The sequence below is a fragment of the Perna viridis genome, chromosome 1 (genome assembly GCF_037379345.1).
Source record: "Perna viridis isolate PV_CMFRI_1.1 ecotype Kerala chromosome 1, ASM3737934v1, whole genome shotgun sequence".
NCBI lineage: Eukaryota > Metazoa > Mollusca > Bivalvia > Mytilida > Mytilidae > Perna > Perna viridis.
Window position 1 is genome coordinate 58,785,388 of NC_142445.1, and position 19,235 is coordinate 58,804,622.

Sequence of the window (19,235 nt, forward strand, 5' to 3'; positions counted from 1 at the left end):
TTTCAAATGCTGGAAATGCTTTTAATACCATTTTTATGACCTGAATCAGAATTTCGGCATAGGTCGAACAATATTACCCGTGCCAGATATTTGCTTAAGGCAACGGTTTTTTTTAGTCATTTGCAAAAAAACTGCCTTCAGACCCGTGTTTTATTTTTAGTAATGGCGGCAATGTTTTTTTTTTCACGGATCAACGGTCATTTTGTGCAAAACATTTTAAGGAACAATCATGCTAAGTTAACATCCTGTTGGTCTAGTAGTTTTAAGAGGAGAAGATTTTTGAAAATTTGTCGACGACAAGGGACGCAAAGTGATGGCATAAACTCACTTGGACTTCGTGTACACAATGGGAATATGTACATTTTGTAATAAAGATTGTTAAAGTAGCATTAAATTCCATTTAATTGTGAAGGAGGAATTACAGATAAGAGATTGGTACCCAGCAGATTGGTATCCAGCGTCAGGGAACGATTAAGTTAATGTTTAGTTGATGGGAGACCTAAAAACATTCAGATCAAAGTTTAAAACAGAAGGTGTATATATTCAATATTAAATGAGGATTTTTTTTAAGTTTCATTTAATTCTATTCAGTATTTGGGAAGACTAATGGACCAACATACATGACAAAGTCCAAGTTTTGCTATGTGAAATCTACAATAGGAAGTGCACAATTGGAATATTTGATAAAGATCTGTGTAAGTTTCTATCCAGTGGTATTGGAGGAGTAGGGGGACCCTCCGCCTCGTGGAAGGGACTATGACGTAAGAACACCCCAGTCACCATACAACCACAGTTTACAAGATTGATAGGGCCATCAAATGATTAAAAGGAAAGTCAACAGCAATACACATGACAACCATAACTTATGTAGTACCACAGTATTGCGTTTAATTGTTAACTTAAAAAAATTCTTTGCTAACTATCCAGAACTTAGTGTAATTAATGAACAATTGGTTGAATGAGATGAATAGAGAATGGACATTAGCACCACTACTAATCCTTAACTTCTGAAGCAGTGGTATAATGAATGTAAGTAATGCCTGAAAAGATTAGCTCGCTCAGATAAGATTTTAATCAGTCTTAATATATAACAAATATCTCTACAATATTCAGCAACATAGAAATCATCCAACAGAAAAGATCATGACAAACTATACATTACATACATGGCACAATGGAATGTCATATTTAAGGAGGGTGTGGGTCAGTCATTCATCTATACAACATAAATTAAGGTACCGTTGACTTTTCTATAATTATTGAACAAATTATCAAAAGAAATGTAACTAATGATTCTTAAAAAAAATAACCCTATTAACTTCAAACTTCCTTATACACATAACTTTTTACTACTTTCACTAAATTTGGCTTTATTTCTGTTGAAGACTCTGAGTGATCCAATTATCTTTTAATAGTTTCTCATGATCTTTTGTATAAATATGCAACCCTCTTATAAAACATAGACAAAATATTAAATCATTAAATGACAAACTCTATTAAGCAAAACAAATACAAATCTATGTACATTAGGTACCCCGAGTCAAACACTGTACGAGGCCCGACTGTAAAGGGATTGCTACTGTTACACATGTACATAATATTTATCACAGAACCCTCTTTACACAAATGTAATCACAAAACAGTCTTACATTCATTGTGGGACAGAAAAATATTCACTAATCAATCAAAATCCATGCCTATACTTTATTGTAAGTTTTAACATAAAAATAAAAGAATCCATTCAACAAATTTCAGTGGTCAAGTGCAGTAAATGTTAAAGATGGTTTATATACCCAATCAAACATATGAGAGTATCTCATGAATCATAAATGGATTTCAAGTACTTGTATCATCTGTGGAGAAAAGAAAAGAAGGAAGTAAGCATTCAAAAATGCTCATCACAGAATGACTATTTAGTTTGATTTTTTTTTCTACAGCCATGTCTAAGGCTAAAGGATAAAAGTTGATAAAGAATTAATTTAAATCTGTTAATAAAAAAGCATTTTTTTTTGTAGCAATATGAAATATCACACATATAAGATATAGAAGTTTCCAATGCATTTCACTCATACAAAAATTTTAAATGTTTTAATGACCCAGCTTTAAGAGAACATATTAATCTATTTTTTTTCATGTTCAATATGAAGTATGAATAAATTAAATAAAATATACATTATCGAAGTTTTTGCAAAACATCATATCATAATAAAACTACTTAAGAAGATTTCTTCTATGATAGTAAACGATACAGTTAATAGAAGCCAAGTGAAACAGTTCTATGTATTTACATGATTGCTTCAATAATTATTGTTCTTCTAATGAAAACTTTGACAGAAAATAAAAAATATTAAATTTGGATAAAAAAAATAAGAAATTACCTGCAATATAATACAAAAATGACAATAAGAGATGCTTTATTCAACATTATTTTTAGTAATACATAATACAGGAAAAAATAATAAGTTCCCATTAGCATGATACTGTAAATGTATCAATTTTCACAGATTTCGTCAAGTGTACATATTCCAAGGTATAAATTTTCAATAAATGATAAACGTTGTATAGTGTTAAAAATCAATTTTATGGGTACTATTTTTCGCGCTTTTCTGTCCAACGCAAAAAGAGCGAAAATAAGTCCACTGTGAAAATAAATACTTTTACAATATATGAATGACCATATTAAGAAATGTGACAAAAATTCATAGTCTCTAACATATCATCATCCAGACACATCACATAAGAGGAGTTTTCAAATTCATACAATATACCAAATGTGCACACAATCATGTGTCAAACTTGACAAGTGTCCTCTTGTTATACATCTTTTAATACACCCATTACGATGATACAAGTCCCTCAGGTTCAACTAATGATTTCACAGAATCAATCAATCTTGATTGCCCCATAGATTTTCCTAATGAAGAAATAGGCAGCATAAAAACCTATTGTACCAGTCAATATCCAGAATGTCAATACCATTACAAATGTGTAACCAAAGTACAACAGTGTTGGGATGAATTCTGTGATCTCTAACTGTAAACACAACAAAATATAATTACTCAACACAATCTAAAACCGACAAAGTTTTTTGTAAACGAAGAACTTCCCATCTCTATATATAATACATGATACCATTATACAATCACAAAAACAAAAATTTTGCAGATGTATAAAAAGCAATCACTTTGAAGTTTCCTGACCATTTGTGAAATCAGGAAACATCAGCACTATAGAAGGAATAAAGATGTATTGGTGAGGACCAAGAGTGAAAAGAAAAATGTCATTACACATTGAAGTTTTTTAAATGTATAATATATTTTTTTTTTAAATGTCAACTTGGAAATTTATGCAACATCTTTTTTTAACATTTTTTATCTGGCATAGTTCTGAAATCATGATCATATTTCATTGTTCTTTGAAGAAAACATCAATGAATTTGAATTTAGTGTTTACAGGTCTCATCTAGGAAATAGTAAAATAAAACTGCCACAAAATTTCAGTTTACAAACCCAAGGTTTGGTTTATTGCAAATTCATGAAATCTTACCTTTGTGTAAAAATAGAAGACTGAGTATGCTAATACATAAATGGCAGATCCGCCAGAAACAATAAATGATCTCCACCACCAGTGGTAGTCCTACAAAATAATACTGAGTATCACAACAAAGAATAACAGTACAATGATACTACAATTTTTTGCATTATTTTGCAATACACCACACTGCACACAATTCAATATTTTAGATGCTGTGGACAGAAAAATTAAAGGTGATAGAGAGAAATAAAAATTTGAAATTAACCAGGAGTGAAATTCTACACCCTACTACTTCAGCCAAATATTGGTGACATGACAATGTACTATTTCTGTAACAAAACCATGTTTCCTTCCCTAAAGCAGTTCTTCTTTCTTAAATTTCTTTTAAAAAACAGTATTTTGACTATTATACTGTACACAAGAAGATAAACAAAAAAATGTTACTGAATAATTGAATAAAAAAAGGAATTAAACTTAAATAATGCTTACCTCTCCACACAGCTGGAAATACACCATTACAATAGATATCTGTGATACTGAGATTACCAAAATAACAAATACTAAAAACAGGAAACCAAATAAATAATAAAACTGGTTCTCCCAGATTGCCTGAAAAATATACAAATATTTTACAATATGCTTTAAAATTAGATAAAAGTCATTATAAAGTCAAATGTAGGAAAAATGGAGATCTATAGATCATTCACATAGGAGTGTTTTAAATAATCCAATCAAGATGGTTAAAATTTGAGCCATAGTATTAAAGCATTTTAAAGTCTGAATTTTGACAAAGAGTATGGAGAAATAATTTGCAGAGAACTTGAAAATGTGAAACAGAAGGGAACATCTTGCAGAAAAATAACTAAAAGGTGGCTAAAAAGTTCTTTATGGATCATGTAGGTACATTCTGATAATCACAGAAAGTTCTTTAACTGATTCTACCCTGGTACTTCCAAGGTTAGATTAGCACAGCTATCTCGAGCTAATATCTATGGATACTTACAGAGAAAATGAAGAAAAGCTCTATAAACATGGCCCCAAAGGGCAAGATTCCTGCCATCAAAATCCTGAAATATAGATACAAGTAAATATTAAAGTACATACTCGTGTACATTGTTCACACAATATTGAAATATATTGTACAATGACAAATACCAGTTCATATATTAAAGCAAATTCTTGCAACATCATCCATTCAAGCAGGCCTAACATGCTCGTTTTTATTATAACTGACAAAGGGGGGGCATATAACTGCAAATATATACTTTGTTGCAAAGTAAATTTTCAGAAAACTCAGGGCCCAAAGTTTTGCTATCTGAGTTTATGAATTCATACTTATATTAAATTCAAAATAATGAAGAACTTGTGGACACTGCTTACCCAATCCAGTGATTCATATACCACTGTTGTTCAGGGACCTGTCGTGGAATCTGGTTAGTTCTTACTGGGTGTTGATAAGGCTAAAACATAAGGTAGTACAGTAACAGTGAGTAGAAATTATCTTTAATAGGACAGCACTTTCTCAGTGTAAATAATATATAAAATCAATGAAATTTAAGCAGTCACTTCATACATATCATTGCCATACAAGTATTTTGAAAAATCTTTTATTCATTTAATATTTATGATAAATAAGTCACTTCATAAACTTTCATAATAACAGACCAGAAATTGTATCAACTAATACCTGAATTTAACAAATATGAATAGAGACTAAGTATACTAGTGTAATACCTGTTTTCTGTAACCAAAATAATACCCCAAGAAAACAAGAGGAGTTGATATACCAAACCACATACACAACAATGCCAACATAGTTGTAAAGGGCAGCTACAATACAAAACAGATTACATGGAAAATCAACTATTCAACATTATTATCATTGAGAGCTATTCCATTGCACAAGCCAGGGGCCAGCAGCCCTTTTCATAAAAAATCATTAGAGTAAATTTAGTTGTAAGTTGTGACGTCACAATACTTAACTCTATTGTGACATAACTTATGACTAATTTTACACTTACGATTTTTTGTGAAAAGGACCGCAGACTTTTATCTTGTATTTATTATCACACGTATATCATAGGATAGTTGTATATATTAAGTTCAAGAGAGAATATTTATAATCATTACTTCCATATGCAGAATAAACAGTGATCTACAAAAGCTTACCATTAGTGTTTTACACAGGTATTTTCTCGGTATGATTAATTATATTAAGAACATAAAGATATTTGAGACAATTTTTTTGAGAATTTTCAGGTTTTTTTCTTCACATTTAAGAATACAATATCCTGTCATAGGTAAGCAAAGACAAAATACAGAAGTTCAAATATAATGACAAAGTCAATAATCACAGTCAACAATATAATTCACATTTTGAATGTTGTTAATGTATCTAATAAGTCTTTTTAAGTTATATAATCGTTAATTTCAGACAGATGACTTTTAATGAAATCAAACCAATATTGACTTAATCAGATGAGCGATAATTTATATTTCAATAACTTTATATTACACTATAGAAACTGATTTCTTCTTTAATAATAAAATAAGTGCAACATCTGGCAGTAAAGATGCTCAATAGATCTGAAGTATGTGCAATAATAAACTAGATTTTGTTTCTATGTTAGAACTTACAGCACCAGATGAATGTTTTCCCCAGATAAAGAAATTTAAGAGGAAGATTGTCCCAAATATTAGCCCTGGATACAAGGTGGCTGTCTGAAATATAATAAATAGATATTGTATTATGAATAGTAATCCTCACTAAACATCACCTGAAAACATAATTAAGACTTCTTAGTTTACCTTTGATATAAACTTCTATTTTAACTTTGACAGCATTACACACTCACTATGCCTGGAGACAAGTAATTCTTTACAATTACAAATATTTGATGTTATGATACTTAAACAAAACAATTATTCTAAAAACATACACGAAATTATTATTTTTGATAAATCCCACTTTTCCTTATATTTTACCTGGACTGCAGATTTTTTCCATTGTAGACCTTTCATTGTTTTATACAATCTAGCAGAGAAGAAGCCAGCAAATACTCTAAAAAAAAAAATGTAAATCATACATTCAGATCCATGTTTACATTGTAAGGGGATTTTTCCCCAATACAAAATAAGAACAAATAAAATACTTGAGTAGAGCAGTAAGCCAGGTGTGCCTCAGGACAATAAATTCTATTTCATTAAGTTTGTATGGCCTTGACATTTGACTTTTAATTAATATGTGTTTTCCATATCTCTTAATCCTTCACATTAAAACTTCTCCAAGAGGCTTATTTAAGTTATTTATTGGAAACCAATTTTTAACTGAAAGCTTCTATTTCATAAAGTTCATCACAACATGCGACTGTATCCTTTGACCAACATAGGTGTCTTTTCTAACCCCTAAAGTCTTCACTTGTATAAATTTCTTGAAATCCATGAAGCTTCCAAATGTTGTATCATCAACCAATCTTGCTTTAAAATCCATTTGATAAAGGAAATCACACATATCACTACATCCCTTACCCCATGAATACAAAGAGAAAAATGGCAGCTGTCATTAAAGCACCTCTAGAAGCTGGAGACAACATTCCTAACATGGCAAAGACTGAAATGTTCAATTCATATACTTCACAAATCATGATTAGGTTACCCATTGCTATGGTAGTTAAGGAACATTTAGAAATAAAACACTAATTCTTAAAGACATAATGATAATTTATAGTAAATTTCAAATTTTTATTACAGCTTTGCATAAAAAAATTCATTTGCTACAAAAATACATAGAAGCTTACAATTTACTTGAGAAAGTAACTAAATTTCAATCGACAGAACTTCCACATTATCTATAAAATGAGTATTTTTATTGTAGACTTTTATATAATATTTAATGAGAATTAACCTTATTATGACAGGGTTAAAACAGGAGAAAATAATCAACACATCTCTTACATATAGTAATAACAGCCATGCTAAATATCTGTACACCAGCTCCAACCAGTGATGCCAGTAATTTGGTATGCTTAGGTGGTCTGAATACATCACCATGAACCAACTTCCATCCTGTCTCTTCTAATGTTTCTTCCTGTAATAGATTTATACACATTTAATTTACTACGAAATCAAAAGAGGCAGTGTGTGATTTCTTCATAACAACTTAAGAGAGCCAACATGTTATTATGAGGTCAAGAACACATGAAATAAAAAAAAAAACAGTTCAAGTTGACCTATAATTTCAAAGCTCTTCTAACTGAATTCAACCACTATAGAGAACTTGAAACTCTTATCCTGATGTGCCTAGAACATTCTTAGATTTTAATTGTTTTCAGTTTCATGTCATCTCCAAGTAGATATCTAGTAAATAGCAATAGTGAAATTACAAATACTTACATTATCATTGTATTCATAGTACTGCGATGTCTGTAAATTTGAGATGTATACCTTTAATCATGGGCAAAAAGAATGATGTGATATTGCCATCACATGAGCACAGATAAGCCAACATCTCTTGTTTATTAAGTGTGCTATCCCATCACATGGGCATAGATTAAATGGCATCTCTTATTCACTAACAGCAGAAGTTTACCTATGATACTATGGTATATGAAGTTCTAAATCTTTTATATAATAGGTGAGTGACATTGGTTGCTTAAGCACCACAGTATTTATGGTAAAGAGTTGTCCTGTCCAATTATCTGTTTGAGCTGTTTTGCCAAAAAAAGGGACATTATTCATGCATAAAGGTTTTGACTTGATACTTACTAAATCATCCTCTCTGTTGTACTTAGCAATGTCTTTTCTTAAAGTTCTCACCATAATCATCGTCAAAATACCTATAATAAATGGTAAAAGTATATAAATGTAATGTTCATAATAGAGTAATACAGAAGTTTTAAATATACGTAAATGACATGTAATCTCAATTTTGTTTGAGTTCCTAAACTCAGGGTTTCAAATTAGTGCTGGTCTGAGGTCCGGGACCCTCAATTTCTGATGAGGACCATTGAAATATCCTTTACCTAGGTCCTGGACTTACCTTCTTTCCACTGAAGACTAATGGGTGACCTTGGACTGACATTTTCATCCCGGTGGGGTTATTGCCTCTTTGACATACTCACCATACATTTTCTCATTATATTTAATTAACTCTGATTGAGGACCTTTCACTAATTTCTGGGGGCCTTTCATTTAGGATGCAAAAAGGTCCAGGCCCTTTCACTTTTGAAAGTAAATTTGAACCCCTTTAGACTATTTAAATAAAAAAAAAATATGCACATATTTTTTTAAAATGGTTCTTATTGTTTTGTGAATGATTTTTCCAAGTCTATTTTTAGTATTCTGTCTTATGAAAAATTCTAGTAGGACGAGCTTGATAGACCCTACCTGATAAGAATATAACAACAACTACAGAATTGATGATGGAGAACCAATGAATCTGTACATCACTCATTGTAAGATAGATGTCCCATCTTGATGCCCAACGTATGTCACTTTGGTGCCATTCAACTTCATATGTAAATAGAACTTCAGTTGGTCCTGCAAATTATCAAAGTTTAAATGTCTGTTTTTATTTAGTATGTATCAAGATATAAAATAGGTACTTAAAAGTAATACCTAATTTTTGGTCAACAAGACATTTCTTAATATGAACATCAAAACAAAAAATAAATCATCTGAAAGACAGTCAGTTTGAACCAAAAGTATTAAAAACCATATGGTCAAATTATAAACAAAGTTGACAAACTGGAAGTTATTGTATGGCAAGTCTGAAATTAAAGTCTGATATGGCACACCCATATTGTGTCAAATGTGTCAAAAAGTGATTGTGACAAGTAGTTGCAGAGAAAACGGTTACAAAAAATGTGTAACAGACAGATGTACAAGGATAAACAGTATCCCTTCCTCATTTAGAGTAGGGGTATAATCATTAATTGCAAAACAATCTATACTAAAAACAAAAATTATGCACCAAAATAACTCTTTTTTTTTATTAATTGAGATGTCTCCAAAAATTTCAACTATTTTTGAAAATGCACCTTCTCATTTCTTCAAATGGTCATTTGTAAATATTTTAATTAGAAATATAATAAAAAGTTTTGCCCAGAAAAAATGCTACTTATAAGGTAAAAATGACTATGTATAGTTACCATTCTCATTTATTGGCTGAGGAGTTGTGTCTTTTATTGTGCACTTTCCATCAGTAGATTTTTCAAAGTTTTTACTCCCAACACTAAAACAAAATAAACAATTTAAATTAATGCTGACTGGATATTCCACTTTTTGTAAACTTGTTTTCCAATTTTTTATATAATAGATTTCTATTCATTATGCCAAGTAGCAAAATCAATAAATGGTCAACGAGCAATTTAATTACTTATTGGTGAACAAAATTTTTTAACAATATTCAACAAATTGGATTACAATAAAAACATATAGAACAACATATACCTTTTAGCTTCTATTTCAAATCCCACAACTCTGTAAGTCTGCCTGGAAAAAAAGAATAAACAAGAATTATACCAAATTCTCATTTCTGCCATTTGCATGGATTTTCGAATCTATACTTGTTGTCATTAGCTCTTTTCAACATTAAAGGCAAAATGATTAGCTAGTTTTCCTAGACACCCAACCTTTCACTACAAAATTCTACTGCTCAACCTAAACTTCTTCAATAAAATATTCCAAACATCTATTTTGATCTTAAAATGCTATATGGTCAATTCATTTACTGAACTTTTACCTTCTTTTATAGGTTTGAATACATTTTTTTTGCATAATTTAAGGAAATCAAAGTGTAAATTGTCAATACATACTGATCATCTGTGTGGTACTTGAGTACAAACTTAAGATGATTGTTCAAGTATGGCTGCAAAGGAACAAAAAAAAAAAGATAAAGTGATATATATATCTATCTTCAGCATACAGAGAAGATTAATTAATTTGATAGAGGGAGTGGTATGTAGTATGTAGTTGCAAAAATTATCAAAAAACTGTACTGGTGTATTAAATGTTACCAACTGGTTAGAACAAATATATGTTTAATCTAAGTTTTGAAAAAAAGGGCAGCCCTTAAACTTTTAAATAAATTTATACAGTTATCATTTGCATATTAGCCAAACTCTGTAAACCCACCAGCATTTGTATTAGCCATGGCTGTCGAGTTGGTGGTCAATTTCAAGGACTGAAACATATGCTTGTAAGAAAATTTATAATTAACCATTAGACATGCTAAAGAGTAAGTCGGACAAGATGCTCCTGGTGTTAATAGTCACCTGATTGAAATTCTGTATCCAACTGCCAAAATACTGATAACCTAGTGGCATTCAAAAAACTATTGAGAATTGCTAGCTTCAACTATGTGTTACTTTTTTTTAAATAGTAAAAAGAACAAAATGTTACTGTGTTGGTTATCATTTTTTTAAATATAGTTCTTGTTTTAACTCTTACCACATTATCTTTGACAAATCCGAGTCTGTAGCCATGTTCATACTGCACTTCGCCAGTCTCCATCAGTTCAAACTTAGTTGCACAAGGGAGATTATCAACAATTCTGAAACAAAGAAAAACCTGTCACAAAACAATATGACACTCATATTTATATTGCATAAAGCAAGCTGAAATTTATGTTATTTGTACAAATGTATACTGTTTACATTCATACCAAAAAGATAGCACTGACATTTTGAGAAAGATTACCATTCAACAACAAAAAAAAAACAAGTACATGTAAGGTCAACTAAATATAATTTTTTGGTTCTCACGCATCCTCCGATAATCTCTTTTCTTTTGAATGTGTTCCACATTACAGCCATATCGATGAAATTAAAAAAAAACCCTCTCTCCCTCATAGGTTTTCTTGTAAATGGGATGAGAAGCAAGAAATAGGCTTTGAATACACAAAATGTGCTGGTATATGTTTATTACATTGTTACAACTACTTACAAATGTACAAAATAAGAATGTTTTATTCTTCCTGCTAACTCCTTTGACTGCTTTTCATTTAGTGTCTTCTGTTCACATAAGACAGAGCATCCTTTTGGTGTAGCCATTTGGACCTATAATATACAAAAAAGTTTTCATTAAGTTAAGGCTCCAGGTGTTATCAAATATAATGCACACTAATTATGAATTCATTGTGAGTAATGTACAATTCCAAACAATAAAAAAATCAAGAATTTTTATTGCCATGAACAACAAAATGTAGAGAAAATGGATACACATAAGTTTTTAACAAATAACAATCTGAATGTTATTTGTAATCAACTGCTAACTGATAAACATACAGGATTTTTTTCCTGACCATCTTTATTCAATATGACATTCTAAATAACCCCAAAAAATAATTAATTCATAATTTTAAAGAAACTAATAGTCTAACTTACTTTGTATGGTGTATTGACAATTCTGTCTCCTCTCAAAACTTCACCTATTTTGAAAAAAAATAGAATTCAGTCTGGTGGATTACAAAAAAATAAATAATAATTTAAGCTTCAATTTTCTTTACATGATTTGTTCTCTATAAGCTAGAATATAAATACAATTGTATTTTGGTGATCAAGCAAAGTAAAAATTACTATAAAAATATTTTTTACTTAATTTCACCATTATAGTATATGGTCAATGCCCTGATATTTTTGTCTAGTTGCAAACCTTATTATTGTGTTTCATATTCTCTATCATTTTAAATGTTTACTTGTTTTACTTATAAATTTGTTATCACCACAATCCTTGCTTTATAACAAGTCAGTGTTCCACCTACTGAAACAGTATAGAGAGGCAAAATCTTGGGTACTTAAGGATACTTTAGGAGATTCTAAAGGATTTTCTTTCCACATTTTTGGATTTACAAATGTTCGTACAGTTGAACAATTAATTAGTTAAGGAAAGCATTCCTATGACAGAAGAATAAAATAATGGAGATTTAAGATAGTAAAAAAAAAGTTCTGCTTTGTGGATGTTTCTTTTTTCATGTTTAATTGAAAGAAAAAGGAGAACAGCACTCCTCTATTGAAGGTAAGCTGGGACACTGCATTTGTTTTAAAATTGGTCTACCAGTACACCTGAGTTCCCTAAATTTAAAATAAAATTTCAAAATAAACTGTTACACAGCCATACCAAGGTTTTCAGTCTTATATTCCTTTCCACCAACAGGTTCACAAAAAGGTAAAGAATAATATTCATATGGTAGCTGTGTTTTCACACTGGTCATCTTCACAGCCTGTAAAGTCAATCAACATGTATTTAACTACTGCTAGTTGCCAAGAAACTGTCTTCATCATTACTCTTAATATTTAATTAAAGCTATGATCATGCCTTTCTTAAGCTCCGTAAAAATCACCTGCAAATTGTCTACATTAATAACAATTACTGTCTTTATGATAGTGCATATAAGAAAAACAAGGCTTTTACGAGTAGCAAAGTAGAAACTTAAGTATAAACATTAGGCCAAAAACATAAAATTTCTTAGATTCTCATCCCCTTCCAACCCAATATTTTCACCCTCCCCAAAAAATTTTTTTTTTTTCAATCATGTCATTTCTTTGAAATTGACAGAAATTTTCACTTAAATTGATAACAAAAAAACAAAAAAAATTTGCCTGCCCGACCCTAATTTTGAAAAATGTTGGATGAGAATCTAATCATTTTTTTATGATGGCCATATCTACAGTCTTTTGATCTGAGCTTTTCGTTAATAAAATGACCTATAATTTTCTTGGGTTTCAGTCAAATATATTGATACAAATGATAAACAGCATTTCATTTAAATAACACAAGTTACTCAAAGCCTTACAGAGACCCTGCATTTAATTACATGTACTCACTCTGACTTCAACTACTTGATCTTTCTCGAACTCAACAGGAGCAACACCAGGCACATAAAAACCATGGCAACAGCAGACCATCAGTGTAAAAACAAAAACCTATAAAGAATAGTCATGTACATACACAAGTAAATCTGTTGATTAACAAATGTAGCTAGTGATACAATGTAGTTTTTCAAATACTGACACAAACGTACCTTCAGCGTTACAAGTAAGAAGTAGCCAGGAACTAATTGGCCATCCAGTGGTCAAGAAATATTTTTTATTCAAATGGACAATTTTCAGCATCTTTTACAAACATTTGAAATTTTAATGGGCCATTTATATCATATTAATATTCCAAATAAATTCTGTTACCTTAGTGGGCAATTTTCAGCTTAAATTGGCCTATGGCCCATTACCCCTACCTCTCCCAATCACTGGCAATCCTGAGCACTTAAATTAGTTTAACCCTGGCTTTCAAAGGGATTCATGATCAATGTTAATTTTAGTTTATGCATTTTTTCACTCTTTTGGGTTGCTTGACCTGTTCTTTGTCTGTTGTCTGAATGATGTTCCAAGCATTCCTACGCCAAATCTTGAAACGTCAGAGTAAGATTTGATTGAACTAAGCAGCTCTTAAACTAATTGGGATATGAACTTACATTCCTTTTGGACCATTTCAAGTTTCACCAGTCTTTAATCTATTACAACATTAATATGAGGAAGGCATTTGCCTTAAATGCAAGCAATAGTTTTAGTAGGTGCCTTTTTAAATAAAATAGATTTCATGTCATTTATCATTTTTTTGCTAAATTCAATTTGAAATAATTTCATCTGTGGGCAATGTTTTTTGATGAATAAAAAATCCCACATCAGTTCTATGTAGGATACCCCAAGAAATATACATACAAAGTTTGATTCCAATTGGTCCAGCAGTGTCAGAAGAGAAGATTTTTGAAAATTTGTTAACAATGACAAAAACAGTTGACGACAACGCACACCAAGTGATGGTAATAACTCAAGTGGCCTTTGACCAGTTGAGCTAAAAAATGCCCTTACCTGTTTTTGTATTTGGGAAGAAAATTGGTTAATTGGGAAAAGAAATGCTGGGGTAAACTGGTATGTATGGAAATATTGCGTGATTTTCAAATATTTTGCTACAGAAAACAGCCTATATTCTGGGATAAATTCACAGTAACAAAATAACTGTGCATGATCACCATGAGGGAGGAAAGCCTGATATGGCCAAAAAAAATATGTGTGTTTCCTGTTTCAAGTCTGAAAAAGATAAATAGGTAGGTTTTTCTTTTTTTAAATAAAAAATAGCCAGTGTATGTCTAAATACAAAAAATCCCAGTTTTATACATTGTAAATTTCAATATGCTGTACATGTGTTTAAAGGAAGAACCGCTCATCAGCTGCATTAAAATCAAATATGTAAGAAGATCATAATCAAAATATTGATTGAATACAAGAAGTACGCAATATTTTTAAATTTGGAAAACTTCAAGATTTCATAAATATGATGTAATTCGTGATGTATGTGATATATAATGTAAACCAACAGTTTTCATCTATACCATGATTTCTTTTCTCTTATCCATGTGGTTACATTAAGGAATTTTAATGCCAATAGACTTGTAACTTGTAGAATGGATGAAGCCTGCAACATGTACACCACCATGTTGGGCGATATAGGGGTGCTCTGGCTTCCAAAATTCTATTGCCAGAAAATTTGCCAGCTACCAATTTTCAAAATTCAAAGCCAAAATGGGTGCCAAAAAATTTTTATTTTTTAAGATATGACACTTAGTTAGTCCACTGTTGAGTTATCTTTGTCAATTCAACAAAATAACCCCTTCATTCTTGTCATACATGTACCAAAAATTCACTCTTGATGCGTGTATAAAGCAGGTTTTTAGCTCTAGTCTTCTTCAGGATCTAAAACCATTAGTCACTTTTTATATGCAAAATAATAAAGTACTACTCCAGAAACAGGTGCTTTATTTCTATCAAGGACTTTATATTACTATGCACATATAGACATGTTGACCCTTATCCTTTATAGTCTAATTAAATTTATCTAAAATTATAATTTGATTTTTGATCTATAAATTTTCAACAAATTGGATTCTTTTTTCAAGTGATAAAATTTCTAGCAAACTAGCATGGACCATTAATTACGTCCCTTTTAAATTATCTCTTGTACTTCTACTTGATTTTAGAATCATTACTACTTAATGCTGTCAGTATTTCTGTAATTACATTTTGGGAATCCCTATTCTATTTGTTTACCAATTTTCCTGCCAAAAAAGTGTAAACAAATGTCATCCATTTCCTTTTATCAATTCTTGCATTTTGAAGTGTTTTAGACACTTCCTGATGGGTTAATTCAAGGCCGGAAAATTAGTAAAACCCCCATGCCAGGGTTAGTGCCTGGAAAATTAGACACGGGGGCTCTAACCTAAATCCTGTGTCTCAACCATTTGGCCATCCTGCCCCTATTACGAATGTAACAATTCCACTCCTTCACAATCTAACACCATACCTGTTATTCCTCCTACACTAAGGGGGGGAGGGAGGATGGAATCCCACAAAATCAATAAAAAATTTAGAATCTCCCACATAAAAATGTTATATTTAAGGAAGGTTTATAGAAACAAATACTACATTTTTGTGAAAAATTACTAAATTATATTTTTTTACGTATCAAATATTTGATTTTTCCTAAAATATTTCACACATAAGACAGTGTAAATGGGGGAGAGTCTCCCACATGAGCTGTTCCAAAGATTAACAGGTATGCTTACACATGATTCATGGCTCATGATCAGATTTGTATCCTGATCTTTACCAATAGGTCGCATTGGTGATAATTCTTTAAATATTTCAACAAGTTATGAAAAGAAAAAACACTTGTCACATCTGTAGGCAATGACTAGCCTTTATTATGTTTATTATTATTCATCATAGTTGAAGTGAATATCATTTGTTATCACTGCAGATTTAACAGTTACAGACTGAAAAACTAAATTCCTAGCTGTCAACTCTGTTTTTGGCATCCAGTTTGGCCTATCGAGGTGTCAGAATGATTCAAGTATCTATATCCAGTTGGTAATAGAAAACAGACTGAGATGGACCAGTGAATCCTCCTTACCCCACCCCATTTAGGTTTTTTTCCAGGATTTTGAAAGCTTTAGTCACTTTCGCGTGAGAAAATGAGGACCTTTTTAATGGTATATTTTTTTAAGTATGGTAGTATTTGCATCTGACAAATGATATCTCAGAATCATCTGTTATTTACAGCACTTTGTAAAATAAAACTTAAATGTACATTGCATATGAATAAAGCACACAAGATTTTTTTCCACCGTCATGCAAGCATGTGTTCCAGAGTATCCAAATAGCATTCCTGAGATTTAATTAAAAGAGAAACTCCCCAGCTTTTAAGAATCATCAAAAACAGAAATCCCTTTACACTCTTATACATTAATCAGGGACATACAAGTGTACATCCCTGGCATAGTTTTAAATTCTGACGATTGAAATATTGATCTTGCTAGCCAAAAAGAAATTCTACTAGCCAATTTCTATTTTGGTTTTTTGTCTGTACTATCATCTGTTTTCTCTTGGATTTGACTATCTTCTGCCTTTCTTTTTCTTTCTATAACTATCTTTCATTTGTTTTTCAATTTATCAAACATTTTTTCTATTTTCAAACATTCCCTCCCATTGAAGTTTTTCATGTAATTTACAGTAACAAAATAAGTACTCCATTTCTGAACTCATATTTTAAGAATAAAATTATATTTCAACAGACTCATCATTATGAAACAAGAAAATGTTTATCACTTGCTTCTTGTTCATTTTTATTTTGACACTTAACAATTTGCAAGGTAATAAATCTTAAATTAACAAGATAATTTTGTTTGAATACTAATACGAGATCAGGACTGTCGCATAGGTTTTGGCACATCCCGTGTACCGGAAATTAAAATGGCAGATCATAAACAATGCTTTACAAGTCAATAAAATTGTGCATATCATGCCAAAATTCACTTGACATATTCAAGCTATTCTTCTTAAAATGTAGGAAACATATTTGTAATGTATGATGTTAAGGGGTGTTATACTAAATAATCGGTTGGCTGGTTAACTTTCCTTGGAACTTGCCAATCCAATTACCCACATTTGGTTTACACTCAAGTTTGATGAACAAAAATAAATGATAAATTACTTTTTATGTCATTTTGAGACAAAGTTAATGAGAAGTAAAGGAATTTTCAAAGCAGCAATTGTTACTGGCATTTGAACTTTCATGCTTGAGTGGTCAGAGATCAACATTTACTCCACGTGTAGTGCATGCTTAGTGTAATTGGCGAATTAGGTGACTGTTTACACAAAATGTTGATACCTTTTGAGAGTTGTAATTAGGTTGGGGTAATTAAATTGTCACTTTCGCCACTTGAACCAATGCTGGGCTTACAGCTCATAATGTTTTTTGTACTTTCAAAGATTTCAGGTGACGAAACGAGACTCGATTATTTTTCGTCATTCTGAAGTCTTTCGTCACAGGCGAAAATGACGAGCACTAGAAAAAAAATGCCTATTACTAGCTTTTTGTCCAGGTTAAATGAGACCATACTTCTATCAATGTATATTATACCTGCTTGTTCTATTTAATTTGCTAACCTATTTTGATGACATATCATAACTGAGCGATAAAAACCAACATTGAAATCAAGCAATATAAACTAACAGTACTGTATATGACTTGGTGTGGTCTAAAATGTGTAACCCGTACTCATACCAACTTTTCAAAGTTGTTGAAAAAAAAGGTTTTTTTTCCATTTTCTCTTTTCAAGAGGTCTACAATGTTTAACCCGAAATTACCGTACCCAAAAATCAATGTCCGGTATTTTTGTTATCTGTACAATTTAAATGCATATTTAGCATTAGAACATCATGAAGTTATCAAAATTTTCATTGACGATAAATTAAAATCGCATCAGACTTTGTTTTTCAATCTGGAAAAGATCGTATCCATTCTTTGCTGGTACTGGGATTGACATTAGATACCCCATGGAATTCAAACTCAATCACTTCTTTTTAAAACAATATCAAATCTTTCAAAACTTTATCCAAAGTCTTACAGTGAAGTTTTAACTTCTTAGTGATTTTAGAAAACCGTAAAATTTGGATAGGAAAGTGAGAAATATTTAATAATTAATTTGGTACAGTAACTTCCAGTTATACATTTTACTTTAAGTTTAGACCTTTTGACTTCAGAAAACCGATCAAACAAGAACTGAAGAAATATTAGACAAATATAGATCACTTTCTTGATTAGAAATGGATTTAAACAGACTTTTCCACATCTCATGCAATTTTCAGTCCTTAACATACCGTAAGAATGAATATTTTAGCAAAACATCATTTGGGTACGGGGAAAAGTTGGTACGGATACGGGTTACACATTTTAGACCTACCATATGACTTGAAGATGTTATTAATCCAACAAAAAACACTCAGTGCTTTTTTAATGCTAAATTTCATTTATATCAGTGTTAAAATGGCATGAATTATTTATTTACTCTGTTTTCAATTACTTATTAAACATGATTAATGCAAGAATTCGGAGAATTCTATCGAAACTTACACCGGCAAAGGCAACTGTCATTTTGGTAGCCATTTTGCTTGTCTAAACGTGGAAGCGTTACGTCATATCCTTAATCATTTTCGCAGAACGTCGTACGTTTGAATTAAGAGCTAAATGCTTAAAAAAATCTAGTTTCACTAAAAGTTACAGATAACATTGGTAGAAATTCTAAAAATATATGTTTTTTAATTATTTGCGAAACTATTTGACCATTCCAAATTTGGAAAAAGGGTGGA

General features: G+C 30.9%; 1 protein-coding gene across 1 annotated transcript; it reads right to left on the bottom strand.

Annotated features, from left to right (window-relative positions):
• Positions 1-1,054: 1,054 nt before the first annotated feature.
• On the bottom strand, positions 1,055-19,049 carry LOC148629591 (transmembrane 9 superfamily member 4-like). Its single transcript, XM_088554119.1, has 21 exons — positions 19,000-19,049; positions 13,359-13,457; positions 12,652-12,754; positions 11,919-11,962; positions 11,479-11,591; positions 10,984-11,086; positions 10,350-10,402; positions 9,985-10,026; positions 9,684-9,766; positions 8,920-9,072; positions 8,299-8,369; positions 7,489-7,621; positions 7,063-7,144; positions 6,520-6,595; positions 6,172-6,255; positions 5,269-5,364; positions 4,915-4,994; positions 4,538-4,601; positions 4,024-4,143; positions 3,547-3,636; positions 1,055-3,033 (listed from the first exon to the last, which is right to left on the bottom strand). Exons 1-21 carry the CDS (start codon positions 19,030-19,032, stop codon positions 2,884-2,886), a joined length of 1,872 nt encoding a protein of 623 aa, XP_088410245.1. The 5' UTR covers positions 19,033-19,049; the 3' UTR covers positions 1,055-2,883.
• Positions 19,050-19,235: the final 186 nt, after the last annotated feature.